This window comes from Coptis chinensis, chromosome 4 (genome assembly GCF_015680905.1).
Source record: "Coptis chinensis isolate HL-2020 chromosome 4, ASM1568090v1, whole genome shotgun sequence".
Taxonomy (NCBI): domain Eukaryota; kingdom Viridiplantae; phylum Streptophyta; class Magnoliopsida; order Ranunculales; family Ranunculaceae; genus Coptis; species Coptis chinensis.
The window spans coordinates 8,393,825-8,412,239 of record NC_141459.1 but is presented as its reverse complement, the minus strand read 5'-3'; the positions used below and the strand labels follow the sequence as shown (position 1 = coordinate 8,412,239).

Here is an 18,415-nt window from a genome sequence, read left to right as displayed (position 1 = left end):
AACTTAATGCACACACTACCCTAAAAAGATCATGAACTCTCTCACGTTCAGTGATTTATTATTGACGACTATGCGCCGACACGCCATATGCACTATTGTTTTCACAATAACTTGGGGGAACCTGCTAAAGTTACTGCCATCAATACAACATCTACTCACCATAGATAGTCATGAGATTCTCACTCACCAAGTAAAACTCAAGTATAAAATAGAATCGATTCCTAATTAGGATTTCAGTTTACCATAAAAAAATCGCCAAAACAGATAGCCTCCAGTTAATGGTAATTATCGGGAAACAAGGCCTCAGTCACAAAATAAACGTAATGCAAACCTTTTAAGACTGTTTTTCCAATACCTATTGTTCTCAATCTCTCATGCATATCCCCATGTACTTTAAAACACTTGTTAACCATAAGCGCAAAAGCGTTTTCAATTGAATTGCATTAAAACAGCAAAGGCTTTTGAACTCTACTTTGTTAACCCATGCAATAACCTGTACGATATCTGCCAAACCCAGACAAAATGCCCCAATATGCCACCTACAACATGATGCTTTACGAGAGGACTGGAGTAATGGACTACCAAAATGGCAGATCATCTCAAGAATTGTACAGAAAAACCAATGAGCTTTACAGTATACACTATGACAACAGCACCAGCATTACAACTTGAAGGCCTAAATCTACACTACTACCTCCTACGTCAATTCTATTTTTTTCATTTTGTTACAAAAAGAAATGCAACCCCATCACTGCAAATGGGCCTTGCGAACTATCATCACCTGTGTAACATGGAAACCTTTACATATTTTGTAACTTTCGAGGCTATCGTCACAAATCCAAATCCTTTGTGGAACTTCTTGTACACCGTTTTTCATCCTCCAGAAGAAGCGTTAGCCTAGTCCTTTTTGCTTCTCTTTCATCCGATTCTGAAGCATCGATGCCTTCTCTTAATTCTTCATTCCCACCCAAATGATTCTCATTTCCACCTGAATGAGCTTGGCGGTGATCAGTGGAAGCAGGGACTTTGTCTAGACAGGAGAGACTCTCCCGTTTTTCATCATGTTCGACCACTCTATCCACCTCTTGAGAATCTTCAACTATGCAATTATCCAGCCCCTCACTGCAGCCTGAAGCTGAGCTTTCTGAAACATACACATTATTTTCTGGTGAGACCAATCTACGCTCCTCTGCTTCTTGTCTATTTGGCTGCCAGAGTCCCCTATCTGGGAGTTTCTCATCTACTATTACTTCAGATGAACTCTGGGAACCACAACTAGAAGTTTCAGAAGACAAGTCAACATCATCTTCATTCTGTCTCGTTAAAACTTCAGAGCTTGAAAATCCATTGTATATTTCAAAATCGTTAGAGATATACGAGGTTGTACATGCATCAACAACACCATATCCAGTAAGCTGTCGACAACCTGCACTGCCAGATGGAGAGAACGTAAATTGCTTGCCTATTGCTTCATCTTCCTGCATTTTGCAAAAAAGAATACGACTACATCAATTTACTGTAAAACCCTTCTAAAACATAGAAATAAAGTTGGTAGAAATGCATAAAGAGCAAAGTAACATGGACAAAGAAAATGTTGTTTGACACAGATACACGTACAGTCATACACTCGTGTATGACACGGACACGTGCATATGATTTCTAACTAGGGTTTCTTCTATACCCTAAAATATAATCCACCAACATATTTACAACTCCATAATATGTCACTTTAATAGTTATTTATTTGTAAGGAGGCGCTTTGTAAGGTCTTGAACCCAACATTAGCTGTGTAGTTCAAGAATAATAGCAATATTTTTCTTTTTAATTAGCTGCGTCCCTGTGTCCTAATTATATAGGTCGTCGTGTCGGATTCTCCGTATCCGTGTCACACACCAACACGCGTATTGGTGTCAATGTGACTTACATAAAGAGATGTCCAGAGAGCAAGAGAAGAATTAACCACAAAATAGAATTGTTAAGCATATCCAAACTATTAGATTATTGTATTCATTTTGTTTTGAAGTAATATTTGCTTACTTAAACATTAGTGCTTTTTGCAACTACAAAATGATGTTCTGATCAAAAAGTGAATATAGAATGTAAGATCTAAAAACTTCCAGAAAATACACAGCTTCTGCTTTCTTCTTTACGTTCATTTCATTGGCTATATTCTACTTTTATATTTATATATATATATATAAAATGAACACTTTCCTAAGCATTAAGATATTGGCTATGAATATTCAAAAAACAATTGACTGATTACAAACCTTAATGGGCGACATAACGGTCTTGAGCTTGTTAAAAGATGTATGGTCAAAAGCTCGAAATTGACAATTAGAAACTGATTCTGCAAAAGTTCCAGGCTCAAACAACTCCTTCAAAACCAACCCAGATTCTCTAAGATATTGAATCCCACCGGGTGTTTCCAAAAGTTTGATTTCTATCCCTTGGTCATCATTGGAGCAAGATGAAAAACCATTGCAAGCCTTCGCTGGAATCTGCCCCTCCAAAAATGACTCTAAAGCATTTTCTTTCTCACTATTGTTTCTCATGGATCGGCGGGAATGGCACTCCTTGTCGCAAGCAGCAGTAGGTATTTCTTGTGAATGTTCTTTTAGAAGGTCGTAAATAAGCTTCTGAATAAATGTACGTTTGAGTGATGCCTCAGCAGGAGAAAACCAATCCACATTGAGCTGAAAGTAAAGGCATTTAGTACAACCACGGGTATTGAATTTCATGGGATGGTCAAATATAATAAAAAATTGAGACAATGGTCTAGGTTATTAAATTCCACATTCCTCTCTTACTATGTTACAGCTCTTGGATCAGTAGAGACTTCTGCAAATGCTACACATTCTAAATGTGGGCCTCGTCAACATGTCTAAACTCTAAACTTCACCCGAAGCACATTTCAAAGAACAAAAAAGTGTTTTTAGTTAAACACTGGCAAAAACATTGCTAGGAATGTTTAATTGAATGTCCAATCGCACAAGATCAAAACTTAGAAGAAAAGATAAAAGACTTCAGAAGATTTACTTACAAAGTTGGAGAACTTGGTCAGCTTAAAAGGGTTAAAGTTGACAGGAGCTTCTTCCAAAAACAGTTCCACATAGTGTAGCAAGAACAGGCCACAATCGAAGGAATTTTCCTGTTGCGGGAGCTGAAATAAATTGAAACATTAAAAGCATACCTTGTCTATACTTTATGAAAGCAATAAAAATATTAATGTGGGAAAAAAATCCTTACCATGCATGTTAACATAAAGAATTCGAACAAGAATAGGATATTACACATCACAGCAATAATAATTTGAAAATTTAATATGATAATTAACCAAGGACGCGTTTCAGAGAGAAATGCTGCTGTGTATCTCAACTTTTCATATTACCAAAACATTGCCATAAAGTTTTACACAAACTGGTTTGCAATATTTCATTGTTTTGTAAGGTAAAGAAAAATGTTGACACATAAAGACACTGCAAACATTTGTTGAGAGCATGTGGGCATTTAGTGGAGGATTACTAGATTAGACCTCATGGCCTCATGGGGATGGCGAATATTTTCTTCTCTTTTGCCACTGAAAATTGATGGGAACTACCGTGGTACAGGGGAAACTAGTTAAAGATGATAAATGTTCCAATTTATCTTTCAGTTGTGAAGACCACCATCTTGAACAAGGTTGTGCCCAACTACCACTCAATTATGAGTGTGCATATATATGGTGTGAAAGGCATACAATAGTTGTGAAGATCACCATCTCGAACAAGTTGGGTTGTGAGCAGCTACGAGTGTACAATAATAAGTACGTGAAAGATAAATAAAAGTTGCTGATAGGCAAACTGAGTTGCTGAGCATTGAGAAGAAAAAGATGTACAGGCAGTCGAGAGCGATAATTTCCAACTTTCTAAAATATCAATGTCTAATACAATTTACAATGTCATAATTTTCATCTATTTTTAATTTTCACTAAAGGTTATTATTTAAGAAAGTTCTCACCAAGATGAGTGATAAAACAGATGATGATGAAGGGTCATCCTTATAGAGCGGTTTAGCAGGAGATTGTCAGGATGGAAAGGGTCATTTGTTGTCCATGGGTGATCAGGTCATCCTTTATCAAGAGCATCTTTTCGAGTCTTCCGGTGTACTATATGTCTCTATTCTATATGTTATCCACTGTTGTCAACAGATTGGAATCGATCATGAGAGATTTTATGTGGGACGACAATGATGATAGACACAAATTTCACCTCGTGCGATGGGACAAGGTCTGCAAGCCAAAAGATGATGGAGGACTGGGTATTAGAAGTCTACAGCAGTTTAATCAAGCGCTTCTTGGTAAGTGGCTCTGGAGGTTTGGGGAGGATAGAGAGAGTCTCTCTGGAGAAGAGTTATTGTGTCTCGGTTTGGGGAAAGAAATGGGGCTGGGAGAGCGGGCTTGTTCATATTGCTTATGGATGCGGAATATGGAAAGGGATTCAGAAGGTCAGGAAGTTTTTTCTCAAGAACATTGGCTACAACCTAGGTAGTGAGGATAGAATCCGCTTTTGGGAGGATGTTTGGTTGGAGGAGAGAACTCTGATGATGGTGTTACCTCGGTTATATGCTCTATCTGACTCAAAGAATAAACCAGTTCGCTGTTTCATGCGGGAAGATAATAGTTTGATTGCTTGGAACCTTGGGATATATGGGGCTCTCTGTGACAAGGACATTGCTAGTGTGGCTGCACTTATAAGGAAGTTGGAACTCATTCCTAATGTGAGACTGGATAGAGATAAAAAATTGTGGCTCATCGACAAGAAGGGAATCTTTTCTTGTAGATCATTTTATTCCATCCTTCATTCAACGCTTCAATGTCCAGGTATGAGAGTGTTGCATGATTTCCCGAGTCATATTATATAGTGTTCTAAAGTCCCTTTGAAAGTTGCTTTCTTTGTATGGTGTGCATCTCTAGGCAAGATTCTGACTGTGGATAATCTTGGGAAAAGGCGTATTAAAGAGATGCTTATTAATTTCTACCCTCTGTGTTTGAGGGCTGGTGAGTTGGTCAGTCATATCCTTCTTAGATGTCCTTTTTCTTAGAGTATTTGGTGTTTCTTTGTCTCGGAATCAGGTGTTTTGTGGGTATGTCTTAAATCGGTGAAGGCTTTACTAGCATCATGGCACTTGGATGTCTATTCTCGTAAAGGGAGACGCGTATGGAATATGCTACCTTTTGCTATCTTATGGGGTCTATGGCTAGAGAGGAATAACCGCATTTTTGAGGCAGTGTCTTTGCCTAGGGAGAAGGTGGTGTTGACCATCAAGGCGCTACTTTGTTTGTTTATTTATGATGAGTTATGGACGATACCTTTTGAGAGTTATGTATGTAGATGGGAGTCCATTATGCTATGAGGACTCCCATGGAGGTTTTTCGTTTTGTTTCTTTTTCTCTGGTTTCTTTCCCCTTTGGTTCTTTTCACCGTTCTTGTTTGTACGCATAAGGATATCTCATCCTTTTTTATTTTTATTTTAATAAATAAACCTTTACCGAGCAAAAAAAAAAAAAGATGATGAACACCAAAAGCTTGAGGAAAAGAAAAAACCCGTATGTTCGTGTTTACAGCATGTGAGGCACAAGAGATCGAGGAGGCATTCTGATGCGTGCTAGCGGAAACAAGTCAACTAATATGTGCATTGGTGCAAAAATATCTTGGGGATAAGCACTAAGTCTACCTCTAAATACTCCTCATTCTTTTTCCCTACTCTTACTCCACTGCTGGTTCCAAATGCTAGATGGAAGATACATTTAATCCACTTTACTGTGTCGATCCTTGTTGTCAATAATCGGTAGATTCCAACTCACTAACAATCAAAAATATCCTTCATGCAATGGAAGTTCAAACATATAGAATTTGAACTTCCATAAATTTTGGTTAAATAGTTGTGAGTTGTGACTGTGTCGTGAGTTGTGACTGTGTTCCATATCAAGTTATTGTGTCGTGAGTCATGACATTGATCTCAACATTAAGAGATCTTCTTGTGAGGTTTAAATGTTCAACATGGTCTTTGTTTGGATCAATAATTGACACCAAATAGCTAAGCTAAGGCTATACTGATATGTAGGTCGGATTTGGACAGGTTCTTCAAACCCCTTCACAGCCTAACCACCACAGATGAGGGAACCTTTAACTTCCGCTAAGATCTTAAAAATATTTGCAGAGAGCTCTGGATTATTCATCCAAATCAGAACAGCATACACAAATCACAACATGATTACTTTCAATAACATAGTTAATAACTCACAGTACAGATGTTGCGAAGATAAACTAATACCTCGAGAGGTACAAATCGCAAATTTAAGAAATTTGATGAGACCTCTTCAGATGATTCTGGTTGTCTTTCTTTCCACTCCTCCCACAAGTAACTGCACTCTCAATCCAAGGAGGTTAAATAGTCAATGACTTTGGAACAAGTTTTGGCACATAAAGCATTCATCTAGTTTTGACCATTCAGGCTAGAACTAACTTAAAACGAGCTACCTTTGAACAAGATTTTTAAGGCCTTTATGGCTTCCTTTGATAGAATCCATATGCAAGATGCATGGCACTTTACGGGACTCATGAACTTCATTATCTGGAAATAATAACCAAAATGAATAAAAATAGAACTTCACATCTCTGCAATCCAAGATTAAAAAAAAAATGATCCAGAACCAAAAGAAAACTTACCTTTAGAAGTAGCAACTTCCCCAGGATGACAAATAACAATTAAACTCCAGTGCAGACTGTTAATCAAGATGAAATCTCTAATTGATACATTTCTACGAAACAAGAAGAAGAGGGAGTATACGGAGTGCTTACTTGAAGTTCACAGGAATAACGACATAATCCTTTTCAAACAAATTCACTTTTCTTGTCCATTTGCGAACACGCAAGAATGCTGCTCTGCCTTCAGAAGCACTAGACGGATCTTTGTCTAAATCAGCTAATTTTCGAAAGAAAAAACTATTAAAGAAATGGAACCTAGTCCTTTCCTCAGGTCTGATCTTATTCTTCAAATACCTGCCAAACAGTAAGGAGATCCAGAATAACAACAAATAGTTTATCAGACAAAAGGAAAAACAGTAACAACACATCATCAAAAGCTAAACTATATTTCTAACAAAAGCAAAAATAAGGTTAAAGTACCATATATCATATATGTATAAAATTATACATTAGAAAGTGCAAAACCAAATACGTTTTTGGAGAGAATGGATCTCTGAACATGAAAATGCACAAATATCACTTTAAGATCTTTGACCCATTATTGATTCAGAATACCACAAGCATGCCCAATCTGAATTATTATTCAGCTAAAAAACCTACTCCTCCATTTCGAGAGTAGCTTCTACGCGAATAATGATTTTGATGATTCATTTAACAAGTATAATCATATTCCAGAGCCCTTTAACAAGTATATATCTGCTATTTTGTTAAAAACAAGTTATATGCCTAATCACCAAAATTGGTTAAGGCAGGATTTTTATCCAACCAAATCTGATAGATTTTGATTTTCACCGATTCCGCCTAAGAAAACCCCAACATAAATAGTTGCTTACTTCCCAAAAGGGCTAGTGCCTGTGGATTTCTTTATAAGAATTTTGAAGTCAAAAGAGGAACAACAAAAAGTAACAAGAACATATATCTCAGCAATGTCCATAATACTTTTCTTTCAAACATGTAAATATGTGAGCACCAGAAAAGCTAGTGAAAGATCACATTCCTAGACCTGACAAAGAACACAATTGAATTTGGAGACAACGTTGGCGGTCCTGAATGTTTGGTCATTCGTTTCTAACTCTTTTACCTACAGTAGAAATACAGCTAAAATACTTTATACATGAACACTTGGCATAAATACCGATTTTGGATAAAATTTCAGGAGCCTAAAAAGTAAAACCAGATAAGTCTGCAAATGCCTGATAACACTATATTTCACAACCCTTCAAAAAATTTCACCATCTTTTTTATTGACAGAAGTTTCATAATTTTATCATCCTAAAAGATTGGCGGATAGCAAGCTATTTACCAAGTCTCATTTTGTACTGTACTTCAGTCGACTTATTAAACAACTCGCAAAAGTTGAATTTACTGTTGAGCTTGAATTTACTTCTGAAATTTGTTGAACTTTGGAAGCATAATGCAGAGAGCCCAACTCCTAATGAGCAACTGCTCTCCACATGCAGACTTTCAATTTGGTGGGAGCAGCAATTAAGTGAATGTTAGAAAGAAACTAAACGAGGAACCAAGTAGTAAAATCAGTAACTATAACAAGCTTTGTTTTAAAGGTGAACACAAAATCGGGTACTCCCGACTTAACATTTCTAAGAGACACAAATATCGCAATCAAATTCACTTTGGTATAGCTATAAAACTGAAAAAACATAATACCACATGATTGGAAAGTATAAAGCACAAATGGCATGTAACCTGGATGCAAACCTCAATCAGACCTAAAATTATGCTCGCAATTACTATTTATTAGAAATATAGTAATTGTTCATAGAATGTAGACAAACAAAAACCTGGTAGCAAAAGAAATGTTGCCAATTAAAGCTGTACATTTTCTTTTTATTTTTGTTTGTTGGTTAGAACCTTTATTCCCTAATCCCCCTAATTCCTTTTTCCCCCAGTGAAGGTGGGAACCGTAGCTAAGACCTCTGGCCCAATCCCCTAGTCTTAACCAGTAGGCCGGGAAAAACTAAATAAATAATAACAAAGCTGTGCAGTTTTCGACTTACTTGATGTAGAAGTCAATGATTGTATCATTGATAAATGTCTCTGGTTGTAATAGTTCAACGTCTCTCTTACTAATAGAAACAGCATCTGGATCACCTTTGGGATATATAACATCTTCAAAAGGCTCATCAAAACTGACAATTCAACAAAAAAAAAGTACAAAAATACAAAAAAATAATCAGAACACATGGCCTACAAAAAACAGAAATTGAACAGATACAGTATAGGAAGTACCAAACTACCAACATTCTGAAAAATGAACTTTACAAAACTTTAAGGTAGAAGACTATAAACCCAATCATAAGCAATGCCAACAATGAAATATTATAATGTTCCTTACACCAAGATATAATAAAATTTCTACAATCTAATAGAAGAAACAACCAGCCAAGTCATTATCCGTATGTATACCAATAAAGCCCTCAAATACACATGTAGTAATAGAGACAAAAGGGCGTAATCTGTCCCGTGCAAGCTTCCAAAGAGAACATGGATTCAGTAGATACAGTATTCATCTGTTATCTTAATATTGTGGCATCAACAAAGTAATTACTCTAAACATGTGATGCTAAGAGGACTCCTTTTATCAAATTGTGTCCTCACATTGATTGAGTTAAATCCAAGATTATCTTTAAAACTTCATCAGATCTGTTTCAGATTGTTTGGGTAAAACTTCTGAAGATTTGGAATAATTCATTTCATGTAGGTGTGGCCCTCTCCATTTTTATTTCAACAAAAACAACAGGAACCAAACAACACATATAAATAATGATTCCAACTACAATTAATGGAACTATGTTGTAAATACATTCTCTCCCCCCCCCCCCCACAAAACCAACCAAACAACAAAAGTGTAGAATTAAACATTGAAAAAACAAACTTTTACTAACCACTTCCAACCTCAGCAATGGGTATCTCAGAGCAGCTAAAGTGTAGAATGTGACACGCAGTGCCCAAACGACAAAAGATATGATTTTGGAATCGAATTTTAAAATCTGTACATATTTTAGGGTTCAACAAACATTGTTCCTCCAAGGAGAGCACAAATTCTCACACAAGAAATTCTCAGAAAAAAAAACATTTCTCTAGACACATTTCATTTTCCAAAGACCTCTAATTATTACTACGCAATCTATAATATAGGAAAGCTTTGAAAATAGAAACCTAAACTAAAAACAAAAAATAGCCTAAATAACCCTAGAATACTAATTAAAAATAATTCTTTGTTTGCCAAATTCCTAATATGATAAAAAATATAATCAAACCTAATTTCTGAAAATTCCTAAACATTACAGAAGCTAATTTGGGGTTGAAATTGTGGGTTTGTCAAATTTTTGAGAGCATTTAGAGGTTAGGCAGGTGGGGTGGAAGTGCAACTAGACTCATTGTGTCTCATTCCAATGTGATACACGGTGTGATCTTAGTCACCAGAACGCGAAGCGGAAGCAAGAGCGAGAGAGCGTCAATCTTGAGAAGCTCTATAGTCTAGAGCGCCAGATGTATATATTAAATTACTAATATATGTATTATATTAATAACTTTTTCTACTGAAACTATATTGTTAGCCATTATTGTTTTAATTATGGAAAATAAATTATTGTAAGGCATTAGTCTTTAATAGTTATTTTTCAACAATAAATAAATCGAATAAAACTGAAAATCTGAAATCCCCCTAAACAAAATAAATAAATAATATGAAGGACCAAAAGACAAAAAACAATGACCCCAGAGCATTAAAATCCGACTTTGTCATCAAAATGTCAAAAAATGAAAAGTTGGAGTACCAGCTCAACATCTCTCTCTCTTTTACCTCAACTAACTTTTTGAATATTTAATAATTGTTCATTCAACTTTACTCTCTTCTTCCCTTTCTTTCTTCGTCCTCACCAAAACCAGTAGCTGAAATGCATAATTATGAAAACACACCTACAAAGCAAAAAAATTCTAACATCCCAACCTAGACAGTAGACAGTACTGGTGTAGGCTCAATTTGAAAGTAAATAGACAAGAAAGTAGGGTTAAGTAGTTGTATATCTATATTTTTTTTTCAAGGGAAAGAGACGATTTTTACCAATATTTGGAGGAGTGTGGTTTCAAGTATTACAAAGCGCGATTTCAAATATTGGGGAGCACGGTTTCGGGGCGAATTGGCTATCAAACCGTGGAAGCGCAGATTGAGTGCAGGAGCAATAGCCACTACCCACGGTTTGTGTGACTAAGGGTGTGATGTAGTTTGTAAGGAATCCTATGACAGCTAACACTCCCCTACTAAAACAGACTATTGGGGTGGCGGGGGGTATGGGCATGTCAGAAGTACACAGCCTGATGCCGAAGTGGAGAAATTAATGACGAATGTCTCATCAAAAAAATAGAAGAAAGGGCTATTTCCTAGCCAAAGCAGGGAAAACACTTCAACTACATACGAGTCCTTAAAACTTTCAAGACAAACCCATTTGAAAGCCACAGGCAGCAGGGCTGCTTTTCTCAATTGTCCTTACTCAAAAGTATCAGTTATTCGGTACTCCTGGCAGATAAAAAGTTGGAACACTTAAAATAATAACAAACCAACATGACAATCTACGACTCCACCTATTCATTTAAAATTAGCTCTGAATGTTAAAATAAAGGGCTAAAATAAATAATAGCATTATAATATATAATCGTCTATAGCAAAACTGCAATAAAAGCCTTCATAAAGAACTCCCAAAGAGCTATAAACCATAATAGTCAACAGAATAACCACGATTTACCTAATAATCATGACTTGCAATAGCAACAGAACATTAGGAATATTAAATTTGGCAACTATTTCACTCACATGGGATGATAGCGTTTCGAACGACAAATCTGGTTCTGCCCAACATAAACATCAACTTCCTTTGCATTACTTCTGTAATAAGATTATCAAGAGGTCAAAAAGAAATCCAACTGTAAACAATAATTCAAGCAATGAAACTCGTATGAGTTAAAAATGATAACTGTTGAGATAGCAACATATACTGTGTGCTCAGTGTATACAGTGCACCATCCAATAGAGCAATGGAAAAAGACGTATATTCTTATTTACAACATCGTCTCAGGTCATTGACACACTTCCTTTCCACATTACCATTATTGAGCTGAGGGACAACTTTAGTAAGCTCCCTCTTCTACTCTTCAAGCAGCAGTTACTAAATTATATAAATCAGAAGAAAAGCAAACAAGCGTAACAAAAAATGAAAAAAGACCAATCCAATAATTGTGTGTATCAAAATATTGGATTGGGGAAGATACAATGTTCAGGGGTTTCAGGTCTAGGGACTTTGTACCTACTTGGGATGCTCTTACAATGTAAAAACCACCATCATAGAGATAATAATAATAATAATAATAATAATAATAATAATAAAATAATAATAAATAAATAGTGAAATATTACATCCATATGAGATTAAAACTTTGTTTCACAATTTCATGTTCTACTAATTTGTAAACATTAAGGAATAAATCTACTTGACAAATTCATGAAATATTGTTCAATGTGCAAAACAAGACTATTATTAAAACTATCTATTCATATATTCATAAAAGAATTTAAAAATAAACTAGAAAATAGACCCGTGCATACGCACCGCTATTTTAAAACTTGCTCAACAATCATAACTATACATATAAAATTTTTCTAACAAATCGTGATTCATGTTTTCATTGCTAACCCATTTTAATTTCCTAACAAATTATTTTAATCAAGTCTTAAAAACCCATTTTAATTTCTCAACAAATTGTTTTAATTAAATTTTAAAAACCCATTTATTAATTGGGGGAGGATTCCATTTTAATTTAGAAATGTGATTCCCGTTTTTAATAGGATAATGATTCCCGTTTTAATTAGAAGTGACTAAATTTTTCTTTTTCAATAAAGGATGAATTCCCATTATAATAGGAGAAGAATTCCCGTTTTAATTAGAAGTGCTAGAATTTCTCTTTTTAATAGGATAGGAATTCCTGTTTTAATATAAATTGATGATGTGGAATTTTAAGAGAGCTAGAAAAATACCCCTTGTGGGAGCTTTAATATTAATATATTGATCAGCCTTTGAATCGGCAACATTTGCCCTACCATGAATTTTTCAGATTCACAGATTTTAAAATCAACAACCATTCTTATAATAAGAAAACTAACTTAATGTTAACTTTCACAATAAAAAGCTAAAAAACTCACTCAACTCTCCATATAGCTTCATATCTGGCATCCATAGACATGATCTTATTACGTTTTTCAAACCACCGAGAATCACACACTGCAAATTTCAACTCCCCAATTCCTATAAACATTTTGAAATATATGATTAGTTCTTGAAATCTATCAAGTATACATAGTTTGCATAAAACAAACATACATTTCCTAAATAACATGCCTAGTAAAATTATAAAATAAATGAAGTCTGACATTAGCCAATCATATCCATCAAGATTCAAATGTTGTAGAAGACAGAATTATAGTCAAAAGTTACACCTCATTTCTACCACAAAAAATGTACCTCAGTGAATACTTATACAAGCAGTTGCACCTAGCTTCACCAAAGGATAAAAATGCGCCCCTTGTTAGATATGAAAGTGAGCCAAGTGGTGTATAGTTACAGTGATCTCTAGATTTATCCTTCATAAAACTTAATTATTCCCATTGATATGCAAGTACAACATTTTCATTCAGAATTAACAATATCAATTGTAGTTCCTCCTTCCATTCTCTTAGAACTAAAAGGGGTGGAACTTGGGTCGGATTAGCCCAAGCCCGATGGACTAAAACCCGACTTTTGTTGGTCCTAGGCTAACATGTCAAATCTGTGGTCCGGGCTTGGTTTTGGGTTGGGCTTGAGTTAGAATATAAAAAAACCGAAAAAACCCAAGCCCATGTGCACATATGTACGTATATATTTCAATCCTTCTATTCTTATAAAAAATAAGGTTGAGAATCTCTATTTTAGATAGAATAATGTAATCAACAAGGTTGATTTTCTTTTCAAATAATCAAATCTTTTTTATTTCAATAGAATATTTCAATTTCGGTGTTTTTTACCTCTTAATTCCAAAAAAAACCCGAGACGTTTGGCCAACCCGACATAACCCAACCCAACCCGAATTGGTCAGGCTAGGACTTGTCCCATTTGAAATTTTAATTTTATTTAAGCTAAATTGGGGTGGAACTTGGGCGGGTTGGGACAAGTCAGACACGTATATATTGGAATTGTCTACATTTACTCCCTATTCGTACTCCTTGTTTATACTCCCTGCTGTCGGACCCATATAAAGTACACAACTACACATTGGATGATCCATTATCCAATAAGCTCTCCATGAAATGAAAATCATCCTTACAGACAATCAATGCAGGGGGAAACTCCTAGCCCATTGGAAAATTTATCAAAAACTGAAAATTTATTCAGTGTTGGGAGTGCCCGATCTTTTTCTGTTGATGTCTTAATGACATTGAAAACATATCGTATCCAGATTGACCAGTGAGATCTTCATGGGGACCAATGACAGAATTTGAGAAGAATAGGGAGTACGTGACTCCCTCTCTCAAAATGTTCAAATAGGATTTCATGAGCTAATCTATTGGTTCATACTTTCATGGATGACTCCCAGTTCTCATACATATAAAACCAGAATCTGTCTCTAAATATCTCAGTTAATAGTTTGTCCAATTAATAATCAAGAGACACATGGAAAGCAATTTAAGAAGCAAAAGGCAGCTCAGGGAATCTCAAAAGATCAACAAAGTCCAGAGTGGAAAAAAAAATTCTTATGGCTGGAATGGTGCAGCATGGATCCAATTTGACCAAATACAAAAGCCCAAGACATAAGAAACCACAAACCTGAAGTCCCATTAGGATTTTCAACTCCCAAATCTTCTGTTGACCTTACACATAGCTTAACTAGAGCTGTTCCAACCTGAAGCCAGAATATAAATACAGGACTCTTTCATTCAATTATTGACAACGTATAGATCAATGGAAATCAAAGTAGAATGTGAACCCACCATTGCATACCACTGAGACTCAATACTTATGACATCAGCAATTCCCCATTCAGAGATGACAAATTCCTTGCTTCCATATGCATTTACACCCTCAAGCTTAATGCAACTAGGAGAAAAACTTAATGAAGATTCTGTGCAATATTTATCCTTGTACATAAGATAATCAGGGGTAACTGAAATCGCCATATCTAAGTTGTCCTGCCAATTTTGCACCAAAAAAATAGGTTAACACACACTCACTGGAAAATAACAAGATCATAACCAATATATCAATAGTCAAAAGAAAATTTTCCAGTGGTCACTCAAAAATGAGACAAACCACTGCACTGCCAAGGAAGAAGAGGTATAAATGTGTTTCATTTGTTGCAAAAGTAGTGCACAGATATCAACTTCGTAATTTTCTTGAATACACAATGTCTGGAATCCAGAATGTCAAATCCCTTTCCATCCCTAACTTATGGAGATAAAAGGGGTGGTTGTAAAGTATAAACCCCACAGTTAAAAATAAAAAGAAAAAGTAGGGGGGACCCCACACAAAGTACTAAATTAACCACTGCAGGATGCAAATTAAATTTCTCAAAATGCTGGAAGTTGATTTAAAAGAACTTTTGGGATCTTTCAAAGAATATCAAACAACAAAATTATATTTTATTTGAAAAACAAACAACTATGGGGACAGTCATTAGTCCCAAAGATATGATCAGTGTAGGTGTGCCAACAGTCAGTGGCGTCAAAAGGCACAGGTTATTTAAAGTATGTAAAGTATACATAATTTCACATATCATTTAACTAGCTTGTGCACAACAAAAAATGATGCAGTAACAAATAGGATGGCCGCAAGATAGAAAACCAAGATTAAAGGGTCTCAAGCATTAAATGCAATAGTTTTAAAGCTCCCGATACTGAAAGGACAGGGAAACAATGGTGATAAATTGGGTCAAAAGATCAACAGAATACTAACCATGTCCCAATCGCTACAGGACCGGTCTGATGCTGAGCCATCCAAAGAACCTGAAGTTACAAAAAAATGCATTTGAAGTAAAGATATTGAGGCGGACTAAGAATAAAAATTCTAAAGGGTGAGAGAAAAACCTTCATCTTCTCCAATGTCGGAACAGTAAGACATGCCTTCATCTTCATCTACAACGACTTCAACATTGTTCTGCAGCAATTCAATTCGACAAAGTAAAAACACATAACTTCAATAAAAGCCCAAAAAAACATAATCTAGTTACATTGAATGGCAATTCTCCAAGAGGGTGGTCCACACTCCAGCATGCTGCTGCTGCTGCTGCATAGTAAACATTTTCTTCTTTACCAGCACACTTGAGTGTATGTGCACCTTTATAACTGCTATCATTTTCATCAACATCTACGAAACATATAGAAGTCGTTTTTTTCCCTTCACCTACGACTCCACTGGAAACTATAACACCAAAATATGATGCAACAGCTCAGATAATATGATAACAAAACAACACGTGTCAGTAAAAAATAGAGACTTACAAGTTTTGAGGAAATTATATTTACTTGAAGGAGAAGTGGTATCATCTGAACAAGGTAAGAATTTCTTTAAAACTTTTTGTTGTTCTTCAGTATCGTCTTTAAATTCATACACATCAAATTCTTTACGTGACGAACAACTCTCCATTTTTTTTTTTCTTTTTTTCTAAATCAAAAACAATGATTGTCAACGTTTTTGTTGCCCTAGATCATCATAATAAATAAAGAGGAAAGTGTATGAATTACTATTAAGGGCTTTCGGTGTTGTCATATTTGACAACTTTGTCGGGGTAGTTTTGGTTTTTCATTTATTCATTAATGGAGGCCTTTTAATAATATTAGGCCCAATAGGCCTATACACTGGCCCCCAATAAACTCATGATAAATAACATAGTTACTCTTTCCACATTTCTACTTATCTGTGCACAATTACTTTAGATTTTCTATTTAACATGAATATTAGATTGAGATCGTTGTACTGAAAGTTCAAATTTTTGGCAACACTAAAAAAGTACCATAAGAACTAGATTCAATTCGTACAACTTATAATGTATTTGGGGATTTTGGAATTGCCGGAGTTCTAACGGATCCGAAACCAGAATTATGAAGATTTATAACAGAATTCCATGAAATTTTTAATGCCGTTTCGTTTTATACTTTTATTTATTACCAAATTGATAGGTTGGCATTCTAGGTTATTGGTTAATTACTAGCAAGAAATATGCCTGCCATTACCGCCAAAAGGACTTGTTGTCTAGTATAACACTAATACATGTAAAATAGTTGGTAACCTATTTTGACAAATGGCAAAAGTTTGAAGGTAAAAGACTAATTGCTCAATTGACTTTTCGAGTAATTAAGGGCACCATAACAGTGTCCCAGAGTAGCTAAGGTCCCCATGCATTCAGATTATATATATATATTGGTGAAAAGAGCTGATGCAGACTGTGTCCATTGACCAAATGAAGTTTGTTATATTTGGGTCTGGCTTTCGGTAGTGGGAGCTGTTCCTGTTGCAGCAAGTCAGAACAGTCTTCTTCGATCTTCTAATATGAATGACGCAATAGATTCTCCTGAATAAATGACGCAAATATAACATCCAAACCCATATAACATCGTTCTTTGTCAGCATACTTTTCTTTTCATATCCTTAGGTGTTTTTCTGGATCTTTCCCTTGGATACTAGTGGGAGTATGGGACTCAGCTCTAGTTAGAGTGGTATCATTTGTCCAACTGCAGTACACAGCGATTCTCACTCTCTTGCTTTGATAGGGTCTATTTAGTAGAAGGAATACTTACATGGTAATTCTGTATGGCCTCCATGGGATTATTATAGTTGAAAGTCTGGATTGCGACTGACATTCCAGAGATATCTCTTATTGATATTAGGAGATACGAAGTAATACGGTTAAATCTTGTGAACTCGATCTTCTTCTATAGAGACGACTGAGCTTGAACATAGTTTATTATGATTTAGGACTAACTTAAGAAAATAAACTGAGCTTGAACGCACAGAAACTTGGCTGTTTGAACTCAATAAATACCATCTCTTAATGTGAATGACTTTAACTAATTATTAGCTGCTCAGTTCGTGTTACTTTATTTATTTGGTCGTCGAGCTTGGACAACCTATATAGTTCGTTAAAATAAATGAGGAGAAGAAAAAAAAATTAGGAGTAAATAATTTTTTTCGATTTACATTAGTAATTAGTGCATGAGATTCCTAAGGCCAGAGTAGTATATATATCAATGGGATAATTGGTGAATTATACAGGAAGACAATCAGTATTACAGATTTACAGTACCATGACGAAAGACAGGGACAGCTATATATATATAGAGAGATACTTACGAATTTTAACACCATCACAAATCTCTTCCGTTAATCGAACACAACATCAGTCCATTAGTTTATGTACTAAAGTTTTTACAGAAAACAATTGTGAGATAACAAAAACTATTAAGTAATTCCATTTACAAATACCATGGTCGTCGTCAAAGACTCAAAGTAATGAGCACCTGTCAACCACGTGCACATCCACTGAGTTTGATTAATACATCTCACTGCCTGATGGCGAAGGTTAACTGGTAAGATTCAGTCACACATGAGTCAAAAGTCAAAACAGTG

The 18,415-nt window shown here is 35.3% G+C and overlaps 1 protein-coding gene across 2 annotated transcripts; it reads right to left on the bottom strand.

Annotated features, from left to right (window-relative positions):
* Positions 1-566: 566 nt before the first annotated feature.
* On the bottom strand, positions 567-16,491 carry LOC147501662 (putative ubiquitin-like-specific protease 2B). Of its 2 annotated transcripts, none has more exons than XM_086606683.1 (16): positions 16,291-16,491; positions 16,020-16,210; positions 15,877-15,946; positions 15,746-15,795; positions 14,785-14,982; positions 14,621-14,696; positions 12,964-13,066; positions 11,581-11,652; positions 8,765-8,896; positions 6,843-7,043; positions 6,711-6,766; positions 6,522-6,615; positions 6,316-6,406; positions 3,044-3,163; positions 2,271-2,696; positions 567-1,478 (listed from the first exon to the last, which is right to left on the bottom strand). In XM_086606683.1, exons 1-16 carry the CDS (start codon positions 16,433-16,435, stop codon positions 831-833), a joined length of 2,673 nt encoding a protein of 890 aa, XP_086462809.1. In that variant the 5' UTR covers positions 16,436-16,491; the 3' UTR covers positions 567-830. The 2 variants fall into 2 exon arrangements, with proteins under 2 accessions (XP_086462809.1, XP_086462810.1); XM_086606684.1 differs by having other exon boundaries at positions 16,315-16,490.
* Positions 16,492-18,415: the final 1,924 nt, after the last annotated feature.